This window comes from Fusarium venenatum (assembly GCF_020744135.1).
Source record: "Fusarium venenatum strain MPI-CAGE-CH-0201 chromosome Unknown EDB82scaffold_1, whole genome shotgun sequence".
NCBI classification, from domain to species: domain Eukaryota; kingdom Fungi; phylum Ascomycota; class Sordariomycetes; order Hypocreales; family Nectriaceae; genus Fusarium; species Fusarium venenatum.
In genome coordinates this window covers 5,843,214-5,866,376 of record NW_027072129.1, presented here as the reverse complement: position 1 = coordinate 5,866,376, position 23,163 = coordinate 5,843,214, and the positions used below count along the sequence as shown (strand labels likewise).

The following is a 23,163-nucleotide window of genomic DNA, read 5'->3' as shown; positions in this document are numbered from 1 at the left end:
GAATAAGCCTCAGCCACCTGCAGAGCCGTGTTACCGTACCGTATCTTACCGTACCTTTTTTACCGTTTCTGAAGGAAGCACATACGCATCTCCACTATCCATAAATCGAAACTGAACAAGAAGCTCCACCATTTCTGTTCCACACACCCCTCCCCTGGAACTCTCACATCTCTCTTTTTCTTTTTTTTGCTCAAGGCTCCAGAAGCCTAGTCCAAGAGACAGAGACAGACCCCCCCTGGTCAACTTTCTCATCCTTCTTAAACTAGCACCCATCCCCTTGAAAACCAGCCCGGGCGAAGTAAACCAAGACCAGAAGTACAAAGCGCCAACACATCCCCATCCACTTGAAACAAACAGAAAAAGGCTTTAGCTTCCTTGCTTGTGCTCCCATCTTCCCCTTGTATAACCAAATCTCCTGGACTCTTAAAAAAGAACAACTACTGTTGCTACCTACTACATATATATTCACACTACCCACCACATATCATACCTCTCTTCTCTCCTCTCATCATGTCTGCCAGACCTTCAAGCCACCACTTTGGATCAAACAGCTCAACATCATCTTCTCGCTCATCATCATCATCCTCTTCCGACTCGGGTTACAGACACAGCATGGACGCCATTGCTCTCCCCATCGCCTCAGTTGAGGTTGTTCGCTGCATGCGATGCGCTCGCTCCGTCGAGGCTACTTCTACCGACGACGTCAGCACAATGGGCATGGTCCGCATCGCCCACAACCTTTACTACTGTGAACGCTGCGCAAAGATGGTCGGCTACAAATAAATGGATAGCGTCGACTGCAAAAAGGCTTGAAAACGAGTTTCGAAAACAAACAGCACACGAAAGTTTACCTTCGACACTGGCTTCCAGCTTCTTATTTTCTTCTTTCTTGGTGGAGGGGAACAAATCATCAACCAACACAGTAACATTCTTGGACGAAAGGAAAGGATGGATATACGGCCTCAACATTGCCGCACTCAACGACATCCCGCACCCTCCGTCATGGAAAATGAGCAGCCTCCTTGGGCAGCTCAACGCAAGAGAACAAAGCCTCTTCATCGCCGCCATCGCAGATGTATACGACCACAACCTGCACCTGGACGATAAAGCATTGGGCATACTCTTGACGCAAAACCCCCCCACGATACTTATCAACAGTCACGACCCCATTACTCCTCACCATTGCGAGACCGTTGAAGAACCCTAAAAAGGGAACTTTCTTCAAGGGCTCAGGGCATTCGAGTGATTGGGCGCGGCGTGTCCGGGATCAACAACAGGACCCCCGTCAGCTCCCGGATCAGCACAGCCTACCAGCTTTTAGCTGATGCAGATTTGGAGCACATCCATCACACCCAGATCAAGATCAGATCAATACCTTTCTCAGAAGGAGCGAGCACATCACTGCCTCTTGTGAAATACCACAGAAGCTTGGTTCGCTTCTTATTTTTTTTTCTTCTTCTTATGACCACATTTTTTATTTTATCTTTCTTCTTTACGACTTTTGATGTCATCAATCAATCATCATGGATATGGAGTTTTCTTTGGGATGGGAATTGTAACATTTCTTATTATATACCTAGGGATACCCTCTATTTGATTATCTGGCGGGCGCAATGTGGAAAGGGCTTTTTTTGTTTTTTGGTTGTATCATTATGTATCGTCGTGGAATTGAGAACACGCAGAGAGACCACGGCCTGGAGCCTGGCAAACGCCGATTGGACAGTATTTTATTTATTCATGATAATTCATCTATGTTTCCATCATTACAATTATCAGATCATTTTGACACCTTGTGCCTTTGCTCACCCATGTCTTGACCAATGTAGTCTGTGCATTGCATATTAACTATGCCGTTGGTCTACATCCAACACCTGACCTCTGCTGTCTAACTCTACGCTCTCTCCGCGCTACCCTCACGAGCCGCCTCTCCGCTTTGCATGGCTAGCATGCGTTCAAAAAGTGTCTTGGACCAGGGTCAGTGATGTAACCATTGGCTCTTTCTCGCATCAAGACGTTGAAATTTCCATTTTTACGACCCTCTCCATAACCAATGGCTGATAAAGTCCAACTGTACCCAGTCCAACTTGACCATGTTGGCGCCGAGGCTCGCAAACCCAGCCACTGACGTCTAAAGGCCCCATCTTGTTGCTACTCTTGTATGGCATTTCCATGCCAAGCCGTGGAGATTGTACATGCGACAGATGAGCAAATGTCGTAAAAACTTCAACCGGGTTAGACGCGATACTCGTCGATGGAGTAGTCGAAAGTCTGGCTGGATTCACAGAGTGGAATGCAAATGGAGGAGGTGCATGTCTCGTATCAGTTCATTTCGTCTCACTTCTATGCATTTCTTATTCCCGTGGCTTGTTCATTTCCCTGTCTTTCCTTTTTCGCCTCCCCCTTTCTATTGTTACCGATTTTGTTCCTTCGTTTCGATTCTCCAGGTTTTTAATCCCGGACATGGTCTGGTCTGGACTGGAGTTCTGGAGATTTCCCTCGGTTAGGGTTTCGTCCTTCTCCCAATCGAAGGAGAAGAAAAAAAAAAAGATGAGGTATATCCACTCCTCGGTTTACTTGCTTCATTCTGCTGGGTTTTGGTGGGGACCTCGCTTGGTAGTTACAGTTACAGCAATTTTTTAATTCCTTTTCTTTCGTCCGCCTTGGTCTTTTCTCTCGCTCCTTCATTTGAGGCTATTCCCACTTGTCCCACTTGGTTGTGCGTGAGAGTCTAGACTAGAAAGGGCTCATTGTCTCGGAGATACGTGGAAGATTACGACTACTCGACATGGATATGGACGCCATGTCAACTAGCCAGACATAGGACAAGAAGATGTTATCTGTTTTGCACAGCTTACATGCAGATCAGAGAGGAATTGGGCTTGGCCATTGCATAAACTCTACGTAATACCTGCCTATACCCGTCAGGCAATGACATTTGAAGAGCCTGAAGACAGCTGCAACCAAAACACAACTAAACATTGATCCAAAGTCAATTCCAGTGTGTGTAAGCTACTAGCTATAGCATCCTTAATAAGACGCTTCTGCAAGCCATGCGCCAAACGTCTAACCTAGGTTACACTTTGTTATTTTTCGCTTTTGTTCACGACTCGCTCACTCCCTGTCCGTCGATTTACAACCCCGGCTTACTGGTTCACGGTAGTTGGCTTTCAAGCAGCAATATGGAGAGTTTTGAGAGGCTAAGGTGCGAGTTTCCCCTCACTCAACTACGGAGTCCGACCCAACCCCTCCTCCCTCTCACTCAATCTGCGCGCGGCGCGGCCTGCAAGGAATCAAAGTTCTGAGCTTTCGCGGCAGTTGTAGTGGCCGTCTAAATTTGTTAGGCTACCTACCTATTAAATTGACTTTTTTGAGGCTTGCAGGAGCAAAAGTGCTATGCGGGAGATGGACGGGCTGGGCACTGGAATACGCTACATGGGCTTGTCTCGTTTGTGTAGCATAACTACATATGCCGTCCCGTCCGTTATCCTTCAGATGCAGGTCTAGATTCAGGACTGCTGTACTTGTTAAGAGGGGAAAATAAAGATAGAAAATATGGCGCAGGTGGCATGATGGCATCAATGCGGAAAAGACAGCCCGAGACCACTGTAATGATTGCCTACTGTCAATTCCATTCTCGACATACTCCTCCTCCTCATCATCAGTGCCTCACTCGTACGCCTAATCCGTACGGTTATGTAGATACCTGCGGAAGCAGTAAACAATTTTGCAAGTCCCGTGTCAAGCTTGATTTCCTGTTCGGTTCCTTGCTTAAAGCCATTGCCCGGGGCCATCCAACGTAAACCAAGCTCGAAATAGTATCTTCGGCCCGTGAGGTTACAGCGAAACCGGGGGTTTTGCACAAGCTTCGTTCAAGGCAGGAACTGGCAGGGCCCGTATCTAAAAACTAACGGACCTCTGACCTCAATTCAGGCCCAGAAGCTGACATGCATTGTAACCGTGCCTATGTCTGAGAGTTGCAGCTGTGGTTACTATATGAGACTATAATGCCATCTGTTGAAATGGCATTTGTCTTGGCAAGCAATCAGGAACACAAGACCTTATCTTAGTACCTATCACTGAATGCATGTCTCTCTCCCTGTCTTGGAACAAGAAAGAGACTGGTCAACTAGACTGTAAGACACACAGCACGGAAGCCTCATCATCCGTAATTAGCAAAATTGCTAAGCACACCGGTTTAGAACCGACTCCCCGAACTTGAGTTCAAACCGTCGTTCGGCATCTTTGACCGTATACGACGGCAACAACGGATCTTGATGAGGACAATTAAGCTAGAAAGATAACCAAGATGCCGAGCCCGGCCCGCCCCATGCTATATTTCCCGTAGAATTGGATTTAAAAGTTGTGTCCAAGGGTCGGATTAAGCTCCAGTCCGCCAGAGCCGCTCTAATACCGGTGTCTAGATGAGGTCCATACGCATCACGGCTGCCGAATTTCCCGGTAGGCAGTGTCAATGTCATTCCATGACTTCCGTGATGGTGCTATTGCCGTCACATTGACTTTCACCCTCACCCTCAGCTGCATAGGTCTTCAATTCACTACGACTACAAGCTGAGGTCTTTTTCTTCTTCCAAGTCGGTCAGCGACAGCAGCTTCCGTCTCACACCCCCAAATAGGCTACCAATAAGACAAAACCGCTGTATCTAACCTGAAATAAACAATTGTGCCAGACGGGCTACAGCCCCGATGTCATAACGCACCCCATCGCCCGTACGGAAGGACCTTTTAGCTCGCCGCAATGGATGACGTTGGCTCATGCGTCAAGGGTTCTCTTCTGTCTTGTCTTAGTGCTGCTGCCCTTGATGTCACAAACGGGTTTGGGTGACAGGAACCACACCGCAAAATAGAGCAAGAAATGGAAATGAAGGGGAAGGAGGAAAACAAATAAAAAATAGAAAGAAATTAATGACAAGAATCATTGAACCACCGAGTTGGTAAATTATGGGCTGCGAGGTGGTTTCCCAGTGGAGAAATGAAACGGGAGATCATCAAAGAATTGTACATATGTTCTCCAGTTTTGAGCCTCTTGGAAAGATCAATCTCGAATAAAAGAACAAATGTTTATCTTTGCATGTACAACAAGTTAAAAAATAGTAATTCATTTTCCCCTGCCTCGTATACAAACCAACAAAACAAGGGCTCCCCTTTCTTCCTTCCCTCCGCGCAATTCCCTTGTACACACCATTACAACCTGCATGTTTCCCGCCCAAAGACCCTGCGAATGCCTTCACTTGCGCACGCGTACAAGACACCAGCGACAAGGTAAGGGACCCACGCCTCTTTCGTCATCCCGCACACTGACCTCATCGTGCAGCCCCACGACTCACTCCAATTCGCTTTGATTTGCACACAGAAAATAAAAAAACAAGGCGGTCTATAAAAAACATCAGAAACAAGCGGGAGATGGGGGGGGGGGCGTGACATCGCTTAGGGACCGTTTTGAGGTATTTGACAGTTAATTAAGGGTTTGAAGCAAAACGGTGCACCAAGAAGGAAAAGTTCCTGAGGCGTGTGTATGCGATGTGAGATCCGATGCAAGATGATGCAGATGATGATCAAGGACCCTTTTTCTGACGGCCAAAACGGTCATCTTCAGCTTAATTGCGGTGGTTATAGGGCTGTCCTTTGCCATCTTGGCGATCAATCAAGGATGCTTCTGCATTGTTTCTAAGAATATTCCATTTCAGCCTGTCGAGATACCTTTTTCTCATTACATACTGGGGTTTCATCCATACAGTACAGTATCCAACTGTACATACATTTCCATGCCAAGGCTATGTCCCAACGCCTTACTCCTAATCTATCCCACAATCAGAATTACAATGTCTTATCCGAGCTTTATATTCATATAACCAAATAACCAATGACCGTGGACCGTAGAGCATCAAAGCTATCAGCCCTCCATTCGCACGTCCGTCTCTTTGCCGAGGTTCTTTAGCAGGAAACTGCGCTTAAAGTATTCGTTAGGATGGACAATAGTCTCGAGCTGTGATTGAGTCATGACGCCCTCGTCCTTTGCCTTCTTGATCTCTTGCTTGTGTAGGTGCTCGAATACACTGAAGATAGTTAGTACATGTAAACGCAGCATTACTAGAAAAGAACTTACCGATTGCACGCCATGTGGAACTTTTGCTTATCCTTATCCTCCTTAACACCCTGAAGAACAGACCGATCATTGACGCCCATGGCTTGCACGAGTGCCGACAGATTCTCCAGGTTAAAGTGTCGGTACGGGCATCCATGAGCCTCACCAGGGCCAGGGGGATGTTCCGTGAGGATCTTCTGACAACTGAATGGACTGTAACCACCTCCTCTTCGGTTAGAGTCGCCTCCAACATCGCCGTACACGTGACGAATATTGTAGCGGTACTCTTTGTTAAACTTATCATCTGTCATCTTGTTGAAGCTATTTCTCCAAAACACAAGACACTCCTCCAGATTAAGACCGATGCCCTTGAGGAAGAGCGAGTATTGCAGTCGACCAAAGTGCTTCAGATGAGCATCCCGACGCAGTGAGCGATGCAAGTGGGACATGCAGGCCGGGAAATGTTGAGATAGGTTGTCGACGTTGGCGGCGCTGATTTCAGCACCAGGCACTGCGGCCGTACTTGACATGTACGAGGCGTCAGGAGTGATGAAGTTCTTGGAAAGATGGTCGAGGATGGGCGTAAGTCGGTCGTCCTCGTCAAGTCGAGGAAGGGCACGGGCAGTCAACTATTCATAGCCAGTCAGTATTCAGGTCACCCACCATGGTTCGGGTCGTCGTACCTCGAGTTGTCGCTCTAAGCGCGAAGAGAACTCGGAAATCACCATACCGGCCTGCTCGCGACCAGGTACAAATGCCTTTCCAGCCTTGAGGAACACCCTTCGGCTCTCAATTAGATCAGGAACTCGTTCCCAATCCACCTTGAACCAAGTGTCATCATCATTCTCGCCCTTTCGGTTGCTAGTAAAGGCAGCTAGCTCCGCGGCATATTCCCTCCTGTCCTCCTCCGTCACATCTTCACACCAGTCCAGACCAAGGGTCTTGACAAAAGCTGATCGTTCCGCAAGATCGTCGTCGTTGAGTCGCATACGGAAAAGCATTGTCTCAACACGGGTGAACCGACGGCGCAGGTCCTCGGTGGACGAAAAGGCTAGTCGTAGAATGAAGTGGCTGTAGTGATCTTTTTGTCGCTGCTCGAAAAGCTTCTTGGAGCTTGAACTGTTGGCCTCAAGGTTCAAGTGCTGCTTGAGAATGGGCTTCATGTGGGTTGCTGTCTCGGCGGGTGACTTGTTGCGGAAGGCGCATGCTTCGAGTTCGGCGAGAACTATCGAGAATTAGATGTGTCGTTTCTTATTGTTCGATTGTATATTGCCTACCTCGTAGTCGATCGATGGCCCATTGTTCGAACTGTTCGAGGGTAATATCGGTCGTGGGAGGATCCGTGTAAAAGTTGAGGCGATAGGGATAGTCGAGGTCCTTGTACGTAGGTGAAGCAAACTGCTTCTTGCGATGGTCGACAACGTTGCGCCGTTTAGGGTCAATTCGGTTAAAGTCTTGCCGCAACATGATGCCGATGTCGATGTCAATATCGTTGGAGTGTCTGTATTATGTTATGTGAAGACGAAATTCGGACAAGGTGTGAAAGAATGAAAGGCGTAAAGTGGGAGACGCGACTTTGCGCGTCTGGCGTCGCGGGGCGGAAGGTAATTAAGAGGTTGCGAGCCAATCACAGGTCATAAAATGGCGTAGGGTGTTCCCCAGGTGATGTTAGCCTTAAGGCCCACTGAACCCTTCAAATGCTAGGTATGGACTACGAGAATAGGTACTATTACCACTGGCTTCATGGTGTTATAAAAGTTGGCTCCTGGAAGCATAAGGGACTAAATCAGTAGGTCAGTTTATGCTACTTTAGTAAATTGCATTTGTAACCGATGTTGGAAAGTATTGTTGTGTAACCGATGAATATGTACCAGTGCGGTACGATTTAGACCGATGACCTCAGCTCAGAGCCATTGCACATCCTCCATCTCCAATTCCACTTCTTCTCTGCAAACGATACAACCACAGGGAAGTACTAAGAAGAACATCCCTCAGTTTATGTCATGCCAGTTCAATTGAGAAACAGGCATGGGCCATCAGAGCCTGTCGCCTGTTCTCGTACCATAACGTTCATAACCCCGCCAATAGTGAGTTCCTGGCCTTGACATGCAGTACATGAATCAATTGGAAACTTACCACGATCAGCTCAACATGGACTGCGTCTCAGACTCCTCCTTGCTATCAATACTGCCCCCCGAGATCCTTACCATGATCTTCGAACAAGCCCCACTGGTGGACAAGGTTATGTTAGCCATGAGCTGTAAGATGATGCTCGCCATCGGGAGGCTGTGTAACCTGTCAGTCCCTGACCGCAAATACCATGGCGCACCTTGGAGCTTAAAATGCTTGGATAACCCTTTAGGGCCGTGCTCGTGTCTGCACATGGAGGAACTCCTTGGAAGGTTTCGACCACGAGATGTTCATGGGCGGCCAAGTCGTGTATGGAGTTGGTGTGTTGACTGCAGCATGTTTCGCCCGACAAGACGAGGATGGTGGACGAATGAGATGAATAGAACATGTACTAAAAGGCAACTGCATTGTGCTGGTCCGTCTATCAATTGGTACAGTCGCGGACTTAAAAGGCAATGCCCACGTTGCTGGCTACATGAGAATGAATGGGAGAAGTCCGAGGATCTGGGTCACATATAAATTGTAGAGACAAGAAGGCCTTGAACGATCATGTCCGGTTATTCAAAGATGTTTACGCATAACTATAATGCTGGAATTCATTTGAAGGTATCAAGGCAGAAGAGTCTCGTGATGGAGGGCCATGTCCAAGTTACTGCTCCCCGCTTTCCACCACAGATTCCTAACTTTCTCCACACAACCCACACAAGGTTCTGTATTAGGAAAGCATTGATGTCTACAACAATTTACGAGTTGTCGCATCAATACATTCCGACTTACCTTCAACAATACTGCTTCATCTCCTGCTTCTTTTCAACGTCAATCTCATGTCAAGGCCGTACAATCTCCATCGAAACTCGTGGGCGTGTGCTCCATGAGCCATCAATCCATAACCATGTCGATTCCAATTAACATCCCTACACAAGCTCTCGATCGCCCGCGGTCACCATGGGATTCCTCCCCGTTCCCAGAAGACGAAGGGCCATACATGGGATATACTGAAACATTCGAAAAGTACGTTCAAGTTTGTCCCGCGTTATCTCACTTGCATTTTTAACAATCTAGTGGCCATGTTTACCGTGCAGTATCATCCGGTTCTGGCAGATTTGTTGCGGTCGGGTCACAGTGTACATTGCCCTTCCTGTCCTTCTCTGTCGAAAAAGAAAGGGCAAGTAATACGATCACCATCAAGTTCAGAAGCAGAGACCTCAAGCAAGTCATCTGCCATGTTCTCGGGTATAAGATCGTTCCGGCCTTGCAATTTACGCTCTGCATTGGTCAAGTTCTCCAACATTACGATGGCCTGCGAGCCGAGTTAGACTCTTTGGTATATCGCAATCCATACGACGATACATCCAAGGAGATGCGCTTGCTTGTCGATGACCTCTTGCTCGAGCGATCTCTTTACGATGGGTTCAACATGGGTCGACTACGCCAGCAAGGCATCGTTACTCCCGCCCTTCTTCGAGATATCCACCAGCGTAACATGGACCTCGGAGTGAACGACCTTGAGGAATGCTTTCAACTCGGAGGGGCCAGCGAAGAGGAGGCAAAGCAGTACCTGGAGGCCCAGAATGCCCAAATCGACAAATATGCACGGGCTGGCAACTTGGACCTTCTTCGTGAATTCTGTGAACCTCTTCTGCGATCGAACGATATCCGGGTCATCTACAACCCTGATCTTCTTTCTCAAATCCTCGACAAGGGATTCTTGAATATATATGTGTACATTTTAGACCTTGTTGAGCGGACACGGTCAACGGTAGGAGACATTGCGGACCCTCATTACTCCGATATAACGTACCACCCACTCTGCGTTGCTATCCGTCTCGGTCGCTGTTCTGCTGTTCACGCCCTAATTCAGAACAAACTCGACTTTTTTGAAGGGTACATTGAAGATGCTTCAGACCACAAAGGCTGCGTCTTCACGCCACTCCTGGCCGCAGTTCTATGGCAACAAGTTGGCATAATTCGTCTGTTATTAGATGAGAGCGCTCTGTATAATGCCGAATTGGCCAAAGCCAACGAGCTCGCGGCCGAAACAAGGTTCATTGATCTATTTGAGGAGATCCTGGAAGATTTAACGAAACCGAAAACGTCAGCTCATGATGCTATGAGTGCCAGGTACCCAGTACTGAAGGCTCCTCAGTTTTTACCTACAAGTAGATCCTCGCCCTGCCAATCACCAATTTCCCCATCACCAGGCGGTAACAGCTATAAATCGGGAATTAGTAGTGCTCTATCTGGCTCATGGCAAGACCAGAGGACTACTGAACATTTCGTGCCTAATCCACCCAGCCTCGAGCTCCCCTCAGCAGCAGTTACCTCCCCAAGTGTACCCGACTTTTGCATTTCACCCCAAGATCTCTCAATTTCTCAAGTCTTATCACCTGCCTTGTCGCCCCAGTTCGACCCCCCGCCTGTACCAAATGAGTGGCCCTCTCAAGACTCCTACAGAGCTGTTCAGGAATGGCCTGCAAGACCAATGCTCCTCGATTACACCTGCAGTTACAAACGCAGAAGCTATCTAGGACACTCCTCCATGTATCGCTTACAGCAAAACTGTAGAAGAATTGAAGAGTTTTGCGAGCAACGTGGCGATGTGGGAGATTACGGTAACATTCGAGATCATTGCACAAACCCCATGAGTGTTTCTAGTTGGGGGCTCAATCATTTAAGGAACATCTTGAGAAATCAGGCACCGCCTGGACTCCCTTTCATTCTCCAAGCCCTTCTAGTCGCGGACGCGTTGATCTGCCAACTTCCAGATAGTGGAGAGCGAGACATCGAGTAAGTATCAGACCGTTGTTGCGTAACGCTGAATGACTAATAGCATACAGATTCACTCAGGATCTATATCGGTGGAAGGCTGTGGCCCTCGAACTAGACTCAGACATGGACATGTTCGACGAGCTTGTGTGTGTCATATGGGAGACCGATTACCTCCCTCAGAACATACTACCAGGGTCTCAGGAGGACCTCCTGCGATTCGGTGAATTGGCAAAGGATCTTGTTTCAGTCGCCCATATCAAGCCTCCTGACCCTAAGCCTATCGGTACTCGGATACGAGCTATACAGCGAAAGATGCAGGGTTGCCACAAGGGTACTCAAAATTTCGGGATAACAGCGCTACCAGGCTCAGAATCTGCAACTGAAAGGGGAGGCAGCGAGCCTGATGTACAAATTGTTGACCCCAAGGTAATTGTTCTACTTCAATCTGTAGCACTCAATGTTCTGTTTGCGACTTCGTCAGGTACGTCCTCTGTGCTCAATAAATACAGCTGTTGGATTGACAGTCTTTCAGCGATTCAAGATGTCGAGGACAACGGCACATTGCAACACTTGTTTGGAGCACCTGCGAGCATGAATCGGTCAACGGCAATCGTTGAAGATTACATTAGCTTTGACGGAAAGAATTTTGCTTCTTATGATTCTGGTATTGGGATGGGAGGTTCCCTCGAAAACTCAATGAGTTCATGGACGTTGGCCACGAAAGGTACTGGTCCTTGATGCTATATTGCACTTCCCGTACTAATAGTTCATAGATACTCATGCATCTCGTGAGTGCTTCAATCGGCCTTTAGAAGTTCCGGGTGGAGTACATTTGGATCCAGTCCTTTGGAGCTTCGAGGACAACAGCCTGATGTTGCCTGAGCAGCAGGAAGCAAGCCTGCCTTTCGATGACATCTTGACTCCTCTATTTCAGGACACGGGTGCCACGCTGTTTTCCGAGACACAACTGACAGGAGCGCCGGCCCAAAGAACCCAATCCAAGGACATTCGGGCGACGCCGAGCAAAACAGATTGGTTAGGTGAACCACCAAACCCTCAACAGGAATTCTCAACTAAGATGGCCAACCTGACCTGCAAATGCGGTAAGGTCTTCTCAAGTAAGTCGAACCTCGGTAAGCACGAGCGTACTGCGTGCTCAAAAAGAGTCATTACAAGGTTGTCCTGCCGGTTTTCTCGCTTGGGATGCCAGAAGAAGTCCACTACGAAGTGGAATCGGGATATCCATGAGAAGCGTTGGTGCAGCTTTAACCCCAATCGAGAGCGAAAAACATAAGAAGGAAAGCAACCTCATGGTATTTAATGACACGGTTTAAAGGAATGGAGTTTGGGCACTCTTGGGTACACGGACAGAGGCTAACTGGCTTGGGTGTTAAAGCCATCTGCTTTTTTTTTTTTTTTTTTTGATGAATGACGCCTTTGTGATAGCTGGGGTTGAATGACCAGCAACTTGTGAGTCGTCGTACTGTTAATTAGATTGGAGTACTTCTTTTCACTTAGTGATGACTTGATGAATAGTTATGGTGCGGTTGAGTAGTCGACCAGACTGCGAAGAGACATTGTCTGAATCCTTGACTTTATCAGTAAAGGGCGCAATGAATTAATCACTTTACTACGGGCTCTAACAGTCTCTTAGTCTCTTTATTGTTCCCTTTCAAGGATCGGCTTCTCGCGTCCAACTTGAAGGATCACAAGAATAATGAGGGGAGAATACCTTTGCACAACTTGTTGAAGAGGATGATGACAGACATGGTTCCCCTAACCACTCTGAAGAATCTTTCATGGGCAATACATGAACGACGAAATGCAATGGGGCCATGACAACCTGAGGCTTGTGATCATTTGGAGCTATTCCCTTCTTTGACCTAACTGTCCTGTTAAAAGATACGTAACGAGCTACCTATGCCTAATGTCCCGTTGGATTGTATGGCGTTCGGGTACCTTCTGCTGCCCAGGTCATGTAAGGCGGGCTGGGTTCCATTGATTCGGCCGAGGGCTGAAGTTTCGGTACCGGATAAGTGCGAATAGAGGGTGAGGCCCCTCGTGACAGCCTGGGGTATGGTACCTGTAGCGGGGCGAAGAAGCGTTGGAAGTGGAGCGGAGTCGGGCATGGCTGGACGGGTACTACTGGGGCGCCCGACAGAACAGACACACCTAATCTCTATAAGGCTGAAAAGATGGATCGACAAGAACAAACAATGCGATATTAAATGGGAATGAATCACTCAGTAAGTACTAACATATCAAACTCAACATATGTAGACCACAGACTCATGGAGTCAATTGAAGAAGGATCAAATGACTCAACATCCATGGGCGGGTAAGAAATAAGCACAAGATAGGTACCACGACGCTAAATTATCGCAAGGCATAATTGATTAACATGGGTGATGATGGTGATTCAATAAACAGCCCCCACCTCAGAAACGCCTTCATTCAACCGTCTTGAATATCACCCACTCCTACTACCACACACACTCTCTGTAATACTGCAATGGCCCTACGGCCTCAATGGGCTGAACTTAATGGTGCGTGTTAAGGTTGCCTCTCTACTTCTGCCTCATCCAATACGTTAGGAACGTACCGTGCTGGTGGAGTGGAGTTGACGGGAGGGGATCAGGCAGGGTTTGAGCTTACAGAGTAGGAAAGAAAGAAGTCAAATCATCAGGCTACCTACCTAGCTTTGAATCCTTTTGGTTCCGCTCTTTTTCAACTTTCCGATCATTGCTAATGTGACGTCTTCTTCTTCTTCTTCTCTCCCTCTTCCTTACCTTCTCTCTTCATTCTCCTCAATTTATACACGATACGTACGATCCATTACCTCCACGATCTGTCAGCCATTTGCCACGCGGCCCCTCGATTTACTCACTTCATCACCACGAACCAGCAAGACATAACTTAAAAAAACCCAACAAGGCAATGTCATAATGGCTACCTCAGGCGTCTTCTCGGCCAGGCGTCGCGCCACACCCGGTGATTCAGATGACACCGACTTGAGCCTACCACGATGTGCACCAGGAAGACGAATCCCGAGCTCAGAATGGGAAAAGAAGCGCCCAATCATCACAAAACTATATCAAGAAGAGAAGCGACCGCTCAAAGAGGTCATGGAAGTCCTCGAACGTGAACATGGCTTTACTGCGACGTGCGTAGCAACTCTCTCTCTCTATCTCTTCTCATAACAGGTGATTGACCTCGATTCTGCAGAGTCAAAATGTACAAGTCCAGAATCTGGAAATGGGGTCTGGATAAGAAACTCAAGAGCGATGAGGTTCTTGCCATTCTTATCCTTAGGACTGAACGTGAGGCTCAGGGCAAGACGTCCGAGTTTACCATCCGTGGGCAACCCGTCGATCTTGATAACATCAATAGATATGTTCGACGCAATCCACAGCTTGTCGCTCGGTTTCGTGCTGGTGTCGTGCCCAGCATCCAGACAACTCTCGAGGTTCAATGCCATACGCCATCACCTTCCCGCAACAGCCCATTACCACCGCCGCCACCCGAGGAGATTTCCTGTATAGAGCAGGTCGTTGATCTATTCAAAAACTACTTTGATACATCTTTCGCTCATGGATCCTGGAAATACGAGTATAACGTCAGTTGTGGCAACCAAAATACAGGCGATCGAAGCGTAGAGTTATTCGAACGTGTGGTGACAAGCTTTGGCTTGGTCAACAGATCCATGATGAGAAAAGACGAGATATCTATCAGTGCCATTCTTACCCCAGCCTTCGAGTCACTCAAAGAGATAGTTGCCTCCGGGAGCCCTGTCTTCGCCACCCGAACGCCATTCTTACTGTGGTACCTTTATCGCTTCCACAGAGGGGACCTCCTGCGGATCGTTATGAAGTATCTCACGGATCTGATACCTATTATCTTGGGCCAGAATCATCCCGTGACACAGATATGGCGAATAGTTGGATCTCTAGAGTTTTCAGAGCATTACGAGTTATCTACGCAACTATACTCCTCGCTTGTGCCTCTGTTCGAAGAATGGGTTGGACCAGCAAATGAACTCACCACGATATTATACTGCGATCATATTGACTGTCTTTTCTACCACAACAAGACGACAGAGGCATTGGAAGTCTCTACGATGTACCGAACCAAAGCAGAAGCTACCCAGCTACGACATCCATGGCTCCGGGAGCTCGCTATTCTCCAGACCGGCATTGTCTGTAACGTAAAAACTGCTGATAACGAGATCGAAGAGGCTATACAACACCTTCATACGCTCCAAGACTGGGATCTGGACGAAGAGCAACAAGCTGGCATAAACATTCAACTGGGCAACTACAGCTATCAGATGGGCAACTTGTCTCTAGCAATTGAGCGCTTCCGAGAAGCGTCCAACCTCATTGCCGCCTGCAAAGGAGACGAGCGCATCCTCCACAGCTCCCTTGCCAATCTCGAGTCCGCACTGCGCAAGAAAGGCGACACCGATGAGGCCGCCCAGATACAAGAGCTTCGTCTCACACGACTATCTGACTTTGCCAAAGAGTCCGGCACCTTTGCAAGCTCATCCTATCCAATAGAAAGCGCCGGCAACATACCTGACACGTCTATCGCGCCCGTCAGCCCTATGGGCAGTTACAGCTGGGACGGTCAGCAGGTATCTGATTGGCTCTGGGGGGATGATAGTCATGGGAGTTCCCTGTCGATGATGGGATTGACACAACACTTGCAGGGTTGCTGACAGCCCTGTGCTTGCAAGGCACACGGCGGGCTCTCGCGAGTGTGTTGACATGAGAGTTGCATATTTTGCATGTACAGTTTTGAGCGGGCTGTTGGGATTATAATGCTTTTACGACTTGGCTACGTGTTATGACGGAGAAAAGAGCCAGAAACGAAATTAGTCAAGGGATTTCTACAGGATCAATCCATTGATCTAGAAACATGTGGTAGGCGCATTTGACATCGTATTGAGGCGAAAACGGAATCATTTTTCGAGGGTCAATTGACTCTGCGAGGGCTGTGTACATTACTCATAAGTTCATCGACTTGACATCATTGATCGCATATTGAGCCCAGCTACAGAAATGATCGTTCTATCGATATGCTTTGGGATGTAACGTGTGATCAGCTTGTTTGCATACGGGACGGCCAGTTGAGTCAGTTCTGAGATGAATTATGATCACAGCCAACATCTTTTATCCGATATTAAAGCTTATACTTATGTCGCACTGACAATGCTCAGTTATGATGGGATATTGAATCGCTGACGGTTAGAACGTTGAACGATACAACTCCACCGGCCCCGTTTGAGTCCACATGAAAAGTAAGTGCAGAGCGTATCCGTTCTATTTATGTTTATCGTTCTAATCCGCATAAACTCAACGGCATGGCTTTAACGGGAGCAATTCTATGTCTGTCGCTGTACAACATGCCTGACTACCTATTGTAGTTGCAGCAGCATCTTGAAATGAGGGTCATATTATCAAATTGCAGATCCCCTGTCAATAATCACTAATTCCGATTTCCGGTATGGTGTAGTGGCTAACATTTCGCGCTCTCATAACCTGAGAGATCAGTACCGCGGAGCCCAGGGTTCGATTCCCTGTACCGGAGTTTCTCTTTTGCCCTTATCGATGCATCTATCATATGCATCATATCCCTTTTTGTTGTGGGCGATATTCCTATATCTCCTGTTGATAGTGGCATATTTAAACTCATTGTTATTCTTCCTGCCCGACAGCATACCGTTAAACCAGTTTGTAACTTTAGTTGGCCACTACCTCTCATTCATAAAGTGGATAAAAATACTTCTACCCTGGAGCAGAATTGCATGGGTTGCTTGGTGTCCGCAAACTTCGTGTTTTGTAAGCATGAATAAATAATAGTTGGTTTCTGAATCTCCTGTATAGGATGATCCTTCACATAGCCTTTGTGTCACTAATTTGGTTTTTTGTTGTTGCCGGGTCGTTTGATGGCTATTAAATGAATGCATCAAATTCCTTTACCTTTCCTACCGTTCCATTAATTACTTTTTATCAAGTATGGCTACAAAGGATTAGACGGCTAGACTTCGGAGAGTCAACTTTGTAGCCAGATCGAGGCGACTGCGTCTCTTCTGGCGGCAGAGCTAGCTTAATATGGTGACCATAGACCTTCTCGATCAAGCCATGGCATTGTACTGTATGTACCTGGCATCGGAACGTAGAATGTTGGCCAATAAAGTCAGTGAATGGGTCATGTGGTCGAGGCAGAGGGTGAGATGGATCAAAGGGCAGCAACTACTTTGACTCAAAATATGAAAGAGAATGACCCAGCGAAGAATGATGGATGTGCGCTCGGTGACGCGAGTGGTCCGTCCGAGTAGGATTTACGGCCACGGCACGGCACGGCTTCCATGATGCAATTGTTTTGAACCTTGGAGTGACATAGATGGCTTTCGCTGATCGAGTCGCATTGAGACTTGTTGGCCAAGGACAAAGGTTCCATGACAGGCGGGGGAATCACATTTAGCGAGGCCTATGCAATTTCAAGGTTGAGGTGAGTTGAATTAAAAAGATCCAACATCGGCCGCCGAGGAGACCGGAGGGTTTCGGCAGTTATGATGTGAGGCCGGAGGCCCGGAGCGGAAGTGAAGGATTGGAGAAAGGAACATGACATTCAACTTGATTGATCTGACAGCGGAACATGTGACGACGAGTAATGATGAAGCATCAATGTACGTCATGACAGAGACAAAAAGACAAGGGCACTCAACTCAAATCAAGGGACGATCGCAAAAATGCGTAGAAATGGAGCGGGTGGGCGATTGTAGGGCTCTTAGTGGCCGCCTTGGTGGACTCTGCAGAGTCGGCAGCGGCAGTGAGAGGCGTGGCAGCGGGGATTGAAGTGGACCTAGAGGAGTAGAGGAGGGGCAGAAGAAGAAGAAGAAGAAGAAGAAGAAGAAGAGTGAATGAATGATTAATGAATGAATGAACTGGAGTGGGTTTGGAAAGGTGTTGGTTCTTCAGAAGCGTCTGTGATACTGCAAGTACAGGTGTTTGTTTGTCAAGAATGCTGTGAGAGCCTAGACTAGATACATGTAGGCGATACATAATGCACGTAAGATAGAATGCAAGTGCGTTCCAAAAAGTGAAGCCAGTCTTTTTGTCGTTACTACGCAACCGTCTGGGTTTCGTTGGTGTACAGGTACAGGCGAAATAGTGAGTACAGGACAGTCAGTATCCCTGTCTCACCTCCTTCGGGATGCCACAAAGGGACAAGGACAATCAAAGAAATATGGAACCATCCAATGCAGGTGTAACGAAGCAGCAGCAGCCATACGTTACTTTGCATCTGTGCCCCTGCAAACTTGAAATGCTCTTCATCAAAGATGTCTTCAACTAAAATGAGACGAGATGCCCATCTCACAGTCCACGCTAGTCTACGTGGTTACCGTTGACTTTGCCGAGTCGATCACTTCCTCGTTGGACTTTTGGTTTCAGTCTTTGTGGGATAGGTAGTAGAGAGGCTGGTGGTAATTCACTGTTTTCACTTTGTTAATTTACATAGTGTAACCGTCAAACAAAGTCAAAAGGCTTGGCTTGGCTTGCGTTTGGAGGGTGCCTATCGCAACGTTAATATCATGGGTGTCCTGTTCCCCACCTCATTTCATGAATCATTCATCCATTCCACATCTTGAATACTTAAACAGGTTCAGGCTATCTTTTGATAGACATTTTGTCTACGTTTCTTGTCTTATTCCCGAACTTCATCAGAGAAACAGTCCTCATCCTTGACCATACGGAAATATATCCTTGGTATCCTGAAGGAAATTACAAAGCCCAAGCACACCTGGCTCAGCTCAACGTGACCAATATTTCCACCACGCCACGCCCAACAACATACCATAAAGTGACCATTTCCCAATATTGACTTGACTACAACTTACTGTGCTCTGTACGTTTATCGGTTACCACGGATATATACAGTGTTCGCTTCTGAGCCTGCATCCAACTAAACAATCGCATCGCTTGAACGACTCATTTCCTTCCAAAAACAAAGTTCAGAACCAGATTCAACACAAACTCAAACTCTTAGCCCTTCCTTCTCCCCAGACTTGAGAGATAGCAACAACGTGCTCAGCTGGAAGGCAAGCCAAACGCTACAGGGATACGATACCGGATACTGGAGAGTACTAGGCTATCGACTTGCGCCCCATTGAAGCTTCAAGTAGTGGATTCAGCACCACTGTCACTAATAAAGGTCAGTCGCTGGAAGAATCCGAGGTCGATTGAGAAAAAAGCCCCTAAAAGGTGGATTGAGATTATCGTCCAATTCAACGAAAACAAAACAAACAAAAAATAAATAGAAGAAACTCAAACAGAGACGAGACAAACGACCAGACGGAAGGAGTCACAGACACAGACAGTAAAGACAAGGAAGGACCCGCTCCGATCCCCGGTTTCCCAATCTCTGGACTCTCTTTTTCCTATTAGCATTAGCATTAGCCTTCAGGTGGTGCTAGCTTGTACTAGTACCTACTTGACTTGAAGCTAGTGGTAGTCACGCCCTTACTTTTTGCTTTGCTCTAGGCTTTTGGCTTTAGCTTTTGGGTCTTTTTGCTCGCTGCTCACTGCATTTGACTTGACGATTCTGAACGGTCGGCTTTCTCCTGTTGTTTCTACCCATTACTCTTTCCTCGTCTGGCTCCGGCTTTGGCTGCGCTATCGCTCTCCTGCTGGCTGCCCTTTTTGGACCCACGATCAACCATCCACAATCTTGGTTGTCAACGTCGATCTTGACTTCCTCTGGCTTCTTTTTCCTCATTTGACCTCTCCTCTCCCTTCTCTTTCCTTTCCTTTCCTTTCGTACATTTTCGTTCGCTCTCTTTGGAGCGACACCGTCTGCATCCGTCAAACATAAACCGACAATTCGAATCGCCTCTCATGTTCGCGTTATAGAAGAGCCTTTGGCCAATTTATCTTCTCCTCTCGTCACCGAACCCCTTGAATATCCTCCGACTCTCCATCAGCGCTCCCTCGACCATCGCCAAGACACAAGCCATTCCTTAAACCACGTTCTCCCTTGACGCATTCCCAGAGGATCCCTTGCGCCAAGGTACGCTTCTATAGTTTTAAGAAATGATACAACACCAAACCCATTAAATGTCAACTCGTCACCCCACCTGGATTCCGAATACTTCGACTTGGTCACATCCGATTTCTCCCTTGTTCAACTTTTGACGACGGTATCATAAGCTAACGCCCAATTTCTCTCAGACAGTTTCGCCATCTAAATAAACGACCGTTACTTGACTTCCCCCCCTACCCTCCTTCAAATTCGCTAGACCTTGATTTGGTTCTAAGCGACTCCCGACGACCCGACAGCGCGGAGCCATGAACACGCCCCACGCCCCCCGAACAACGACGGCCCTGTCCCTCGACAATAACTCTCACGACGCAGCAAACAACTCTTTCAGAGGTCGTGATACCTCCCTTCGCTCAGCTTCCCGTCCCATACCCGTTTCAGCTCATTCGTCTTCCCGTGCCGGTGCATCCCTTACACCAAACCACCGACACGACCACGCCTATGCTACACTATCCACCAGTCCTCTGTCCTCCTTTACGCTTCCCGATGTCTCTGTCACCACGCCGCCGCTTGCTCATTTCCGCGCCGATACAATAGCACCTTCTTCCATACAAGACGGCGAACTACCGCCTGCGCAGGCAAACACATTGGTTATCGGGTCACCGGCTGTCCCGAGACGCTCTGTCAGTCCTGTCGGCTCCTTACGTATCTCAACTGATTTCGCTCGGCGCCCGACGACCCCAGATCGCCGCGAATCTTTTAACAACAACGGCAATGGCAGCGGCTCATCACGAGGCTCGTTGACGTTGAACCACAAGGCTTCGTCCAACAGCCTACACCCTCTTTCAAGAACTCCGAGCCTGAAGGCTGCTTTGACCAACAGTCTTGGATCAGTCAGTGGAACGAGTAGCCTCGTACCTAGCCCTATTATTTCTGCTATGGGAGATATGACACCTCTTCCGAGCCCGCTCATGTCGGGTGATTCTCCAGGACCCTGGAAGAGGCTGAGTGCAGGTTCTTCGTCACCACCCCAAAAACGCCTCACAAGTGTTGGGGAGGGCTCTGTTCTGGTCACGAGTACGGGCGAATCGATTGACGCAGCAATTGCGCATGGTGCTAAACGCAAAATATATTCATCTCTCGAGCCTGGCGACCATGTACAAATACAATCATCAACAAACCAGCCACCAAAACACCATACACGAAACCGAAGCGTTAGCGAATATAAACCTGATCCTATGAACATACCCAAGAGACAAATATCAGTCTCTACACGACCAAATAAGGAAGCTCCTGTACGAGAGCCCCAGATCCGACGAGAACTCAACCTGGCTGAATCACGAGGACTTGCGCCTACGGTCGTCCAACCGCCAACCCCTCCTCCTAGTGAGTCATCGCGAGATTCGGCCGACGGAACCAGCAAACCCATAGGACCCAGTTTCGAGTACTTTGAAGCGAACGGGCGTAATGATAAGAAGCGACGACGATGGCGAGCCGTGCGAATGCTTGGTCAGGGAACGTTCAGCAGGGTCATGCTGGCAACAAGTCAGATAGAACCCGACGACGACTCACCTGAAGTTGACCACGGAAGGCTTACACCGAAACCCGAGCAAAGCCTTGATCGCAAGTCGCTGGTCGCAGTCAAAGTCTGTGAACATGGTCCAAAGGGAGGTGCCAGCGAGGAACGTGTGGAAATGAGTCTGAAGCGCGAGCTTGAGATCATGCTCTCCATACACCACCCCTCGTTAGTCGATTTAAAGGCGTGGAGCATTGAACCAACCCGAGCCATTCTTGTCTTGAGTTATTGCCCAGGAGGCGACATGTTCGATATTGCTACATCACACCGCGCTGTACTTAAAGAGCCTTTGCTGCGAAGAATATTTGCCGAGTTGGTCGGCGCGGTGAGCTATCTTCATGAGAGGAGGATTGTTCACCGAGATATAAAACTCGAGAGTAAGTCGGCTGTCTTCGAACGTTACAACCTGAACTAACATGTTGCTAGATTTGCTTGTTAACCTCACCCCCTCTGAACTTGCGGATCCGTCAATCGATTGGACGACTTATCCCTACTCAGTAGTCATCTTGAGTGATCTAGGGCTCTCGAGACGTATCGCAGATGATGAGAAACTCGAGACTCGATGCGGATCTGAAGACTACGCAGCCCCTGAGGTCATCATGGGTCAACCCTACGACGGCCGAGCCACTGATGCTTGGTCGCTTGGTGTACTTCTCTACGCCCTTCTCGAGGCACGACTTCCGTTCGACCCTCACCCCGGCATGAGCGATGCGCACCGCATGCGTAGCCGTACTAGTCACCGCATTGCCAGAGTCGAATGGAAGTGGGTCGAGTATTTTGGCGATGACACTGACCATGATGGTGATGAGGCCAAGTTCAAGGCGAAGGGTCTCCTTGGTGCCATGGAGATCACTGAAGGGCTATTGAGACGTGCCAGGGGTCGATGGACCGTTGACAAGGTATCAAAGACGCCATGGGTCCAGGGCGCAATCAATGTCGAGGGCGGTTTACGCTTTCGGGAAGAGAAGGACGGCGAAGAAGTCTCTTGATATCATCAAATCGACTCAAATCGCCAAATTTGACCGGTCTTGCCCTCTCATATCTGATTTGTAGTATCAAGTACTGTCTATATTCGGCTTGCTACTCATTAACCCCAACTGTGCTGCCACGACTAGCAGGAGTTTCCTTTACTTTCAACACTTACAATCCCTTATGGGCGCCTTCTTCAAGCGACGAAGACTTAGAGATGTTTCGTCTGAACTTATCATTACGATCGTTTCGAACCATTGAGACACAACGATGGTACACTGGGTTTCTTTGACAACGACTACATGACGGAACCTGTGACAGATGGACAATGAATTGGCCAAATTAAAGAAGAATGACGGAGCGGCAAAGGGAGCAACGGAAGGTGTTGGGTTCATGGGTATTAGTATCATGGGGTCTGGTTGTTGTGTAATTTTAGCATTTGTTTCCTTGTCTTTTTGTTGTTTTTGCTGCTTCTTCTTCTTCTCTCCTTCCACCCTTTTACTCGACCTTGTTTTGGTCATCATTCTTTTTCATTCATTTTTTGTTTTGTTTATTTTCTACTCTTGGGTCACCC

The 23,163-nt window shown here is 47.9% G+C and overlaps 8 protein-coding genes and 1 non-coding gene across 9 annotated transcripts; 7 read left to right on the top strand and 2 right to left on the bottom strand.

Annotated features, from left to right (window-relative positions):
- Positions 1 to 510: 510 nt before the first annotated feature.
- EDB82DRAFT_520706 (uncharacterized protein) lies at positions 511 to 1,207 on the top strand (the record flags this gene model as incomplete). Its single annotated transcript, XM_025730238.2, has 2 exons — positions 511 to 748; positions 792 to 1,207. The coding sequence occupies 2 exons, from the start codon at positions 511 to 513 to the stop codon at positions 1,205 to 1,207; spliced, it is 654 nt and encodes a 217-aa protein (XP_025589383.2).
- Positions 1,208 to 1,290: 83 nt separating this feature from the next.
- On the top strand, positions 1,291 to 2,019 carry EDB82DRAFT_58325 (uncharacterized protein). Its single transcript, XM_065610003.1, has one exon. It carries the CDS (start codon positions 1,462 to 1,464, stop codon positions 1,843 to 1,845), a length of 384 nt encoding a protein of 127 aa, XP_065465645.1. The 5' UTR covers positions 1,291 to 1,461; the 3' UTR covers positions 1,846 to 2,019.
- Positions 2,020 to 5,434: 3,415 nt separating this feature from the next.
- On the bottom strand, positions 5,435 to 7,862 carry EDB82DRAFT_487662 (eukaryotic and archaeal DNA primase, large subunit-domain-containing protein). The gene is made up of 4 exons (XM_025730240.2): positions 7,381 to 7,862; positions 6,787 to 7,328; positions 6,125 to 6,732; positions 5,435 to 6,074 (listed from the first exon to the last, which is right to left on the bottom strand). The coding sequence occupies exons 1-4, from the start codon at positions 7,568 to 7,570 to the stop codon at positions 5,912 to 5,914; spliced, it is 1,503 nt and encodes a 500-aa protein (XP_025589385.1). The 5' UTR covers positions 7,571 to 7,862; the 3' UTR covers positions 5,435 to 5,911.
- On the top strand, positions 7,863 to 8,893 carry EDB82DRAFT_487661 (uncharacterized protein). Its single transcript, XM_065608314.1, has 2 exons — positions 7,863 to 8,190; positions 8,249 to 8,893. Exons 1-2 carry the CDS (start codon positions 8,107 to 8,109, stop codon positions 8,750 to 8,752), a joined length of 588 nt encoding a protein of 195 aa, XP_065465644.1. The 5' UTR covers positions 7,863 to 8,106; the 3' UTR covers positions 8,753 to 8,893.
- A 32-nt stretch (positions 8,894 to 8,925) lies between these two features.
- EDB82DRAFT_487654 (uncharacterized protein) lies at positions 8,926 to 12,603 on the top strand. The gene is made up of 5 exons (XM_025730241.2): positions 8,926 to 9,244; positions 9,296 to 11,020; positions 11,071 to 11,483; positions 11,535 to 11,726; positions 11,776 to 12,603. Exons 1-5 carry the CDS (start codon positions 9,105 to 9,107, stop codon positions 12,294 to 12,296), a joined length of 2,991 nt encoding a protein of 996 aa, XP_025589386.2. The 5' UTR covers positions 8,926 to 9,104; the 3' UTR covers positions 12,297 to 12,603.
- A 1,481-nt stretch (positions 12,604 to 14,084) lies between these two features.
- On the top strand, positions 14,085 to 16,204 carry EDB82DRAFT_487645 (uncharacterized protein). Its single transcript, XM_025730242.2, has 2 exons — positions 14,085 to 14,165; positions 14,228 to 16,204. The coding sequence occupies exons 1-2, from the start codon at positions 14,128 to 14,130 to the stop codon at positions 15,717 to 15,719; spliced, it is 1,530 nt and encodes a 509-aa protein (XP_025589387.2). The 5' UTR covers positions 14,085 to 14,127; the 3' UTR covers positions 15,720 to 16,204.
- Positions 16,205 to 16,501: 297 nt separating this feature from the next.
- On the top strand, positions 16,502 to 16,591 carry EDB82DRAFT_t55. Its single transcript has one exon. It is a non-coding gene; the product is annotated as a tRNA-Glu (tRNA).
- Positions 16,592 to 18,110: 1,519 nt separating this feature from the next.
- On the bottom strand, positions 18,111 to 18,620 carry EDB82DRAFT_487641 (uncharacterized protein). The gene has a single exon (XM_065608313.1). It carries the CDS (start codon positions 18,308 to 18,310, stop codon positions 18,131 to 18,133), a length of 180 nt encoding a protein of 59 aa, XP_065465643.1. The 5' UTR covers positions 18,311 to 18,620; the 3' UTR covers positions 18,111 to 18,130.
- A 1,365-nt stretch (positions 18,621 to 19,985) lies between these two features.
- EDB82DRAFT_58118 (kinase-like domain-containing protein) lies at positions 19,986 to 22,681 on the top strand. The gene is made up of 3 exons (XM_025730244.2): positions 19,986 to 20,074; positions 20,240 to 21,997; positions 22,047 to 22,681. The coding sequence occupies exons 2-3, from the start codon at positions 20,353 to 20,355 to the stop codon at positions 22,607 to 22,609; spliced, it is 2,208 nt and encodes a 735-aa protein (XP_025589388.1). The 5' UTR covers positions 19,986 to 20,074; positions 20,240 to 20,352; the 3' UTR covers positions 22,610 to 22,681.
- The last annotated feature ends 482 nt before the right edge of the window (positions 22,682 to 23,163 follow it).

Bases quoted from the DNA above. Each gene is read 5' to 3' on its own strand.
- EDB82DRAFT_58325 (XM_065610003.1), top strand. From the start codon at position 1,462: ATGACCACATTTTTTATTTTATCTTTCTTCTTTACGACTTTTGATGTC.
- EDB82DRAFT_487662 (XM_025730240.2), bottom strand. From the start codon at position 7,570: ATGTTGCGGCAAGACTTTAACCGAATTGACCCTAAACGGCGCAACGTT. The intron at 7,329-7,380 runs GTAGGCAATATA...AATTCTCGATAG, and splicing joins GGCCATCGATCGACTACGAG to TTCTCGCCGAACTCGAAGCA. The intron at 6,733-6,786 runs GTACGACGACCC...GGCTATGAATAG, and splicing joins GCTTAGAGCGACAACTCGAG to TTGACTGCCCGTGCCCTTCC.
- EDB82DRAFT_487661 (XM_065608314.1), top strand. From the start codon at position 8,107: ATGCCAGTTCAATTGAGAAACAGGCATGGGCCATCAGAGCCTGTCGCC. The intron at 8,191-8,248 runs GTGAGTTCCTGG...TACCACGATCAG, and splicing joins CGTTCATAACCCCGCCAATA to CTCAACATGGACTGCGTCTC.
- EDB82DRAFT_487654 (XM_025730241.2), top strand. From the start codon at position 9,105: ATGAGCCATCAATCCATAACCATGTCGATTCCAATTAACATCCCTACA. The intron at 11,021-11,070 runs GTAAGTATCAGA...AATAGCATACAG, and splicing joins AGTGGAGAGCGAGACATCGA to ATTCACTCAGGATCTATATC. The intron at 11,727-11,775 runs GTACTGGTCCTT...AATAGTTCATAG, and splicing joins ATGGACGTTGGCCACGAAAG to ATACTCATGCATCTCGTGAG.
- EDB82DRAFT_487645 (XM_025730242.2), top strand. From the start codon at position 14,128: ATGGAAGTCCTCGAACGTGAACATGGCTTTACTGCGAC. The intron at 14,166-14,227 runs GTGCGTAGCAAC...TCGATTCTGCAG, and splicing joins GAACATGGCTTTACTGCGAC to AGTCAAAATGTACAAGTCCA.
- EDB82DRAFT_487641 (XM_065608313.1), bottom strand. From the start codon at position 18,310: ATGCAAAGTAACGTATGGCTGCTGCTGCTTCGTTACACCTGCATTGGA.
- EDB82DRAFT_58118 (XM_025730244.2), top strand. From the start codon at position 20,353: ATGAACACGCCCCACGCCCCCCGAACAACGACGGCCCTGTCCCTCGAC. The intron at 21,998-22,046 runs GTAAGTCGGCTG...ACATGTTGCTAG, and splicing joins CCGAGATATAAAACTCGAGA to ATTTGCTTGTTAACCTCACC.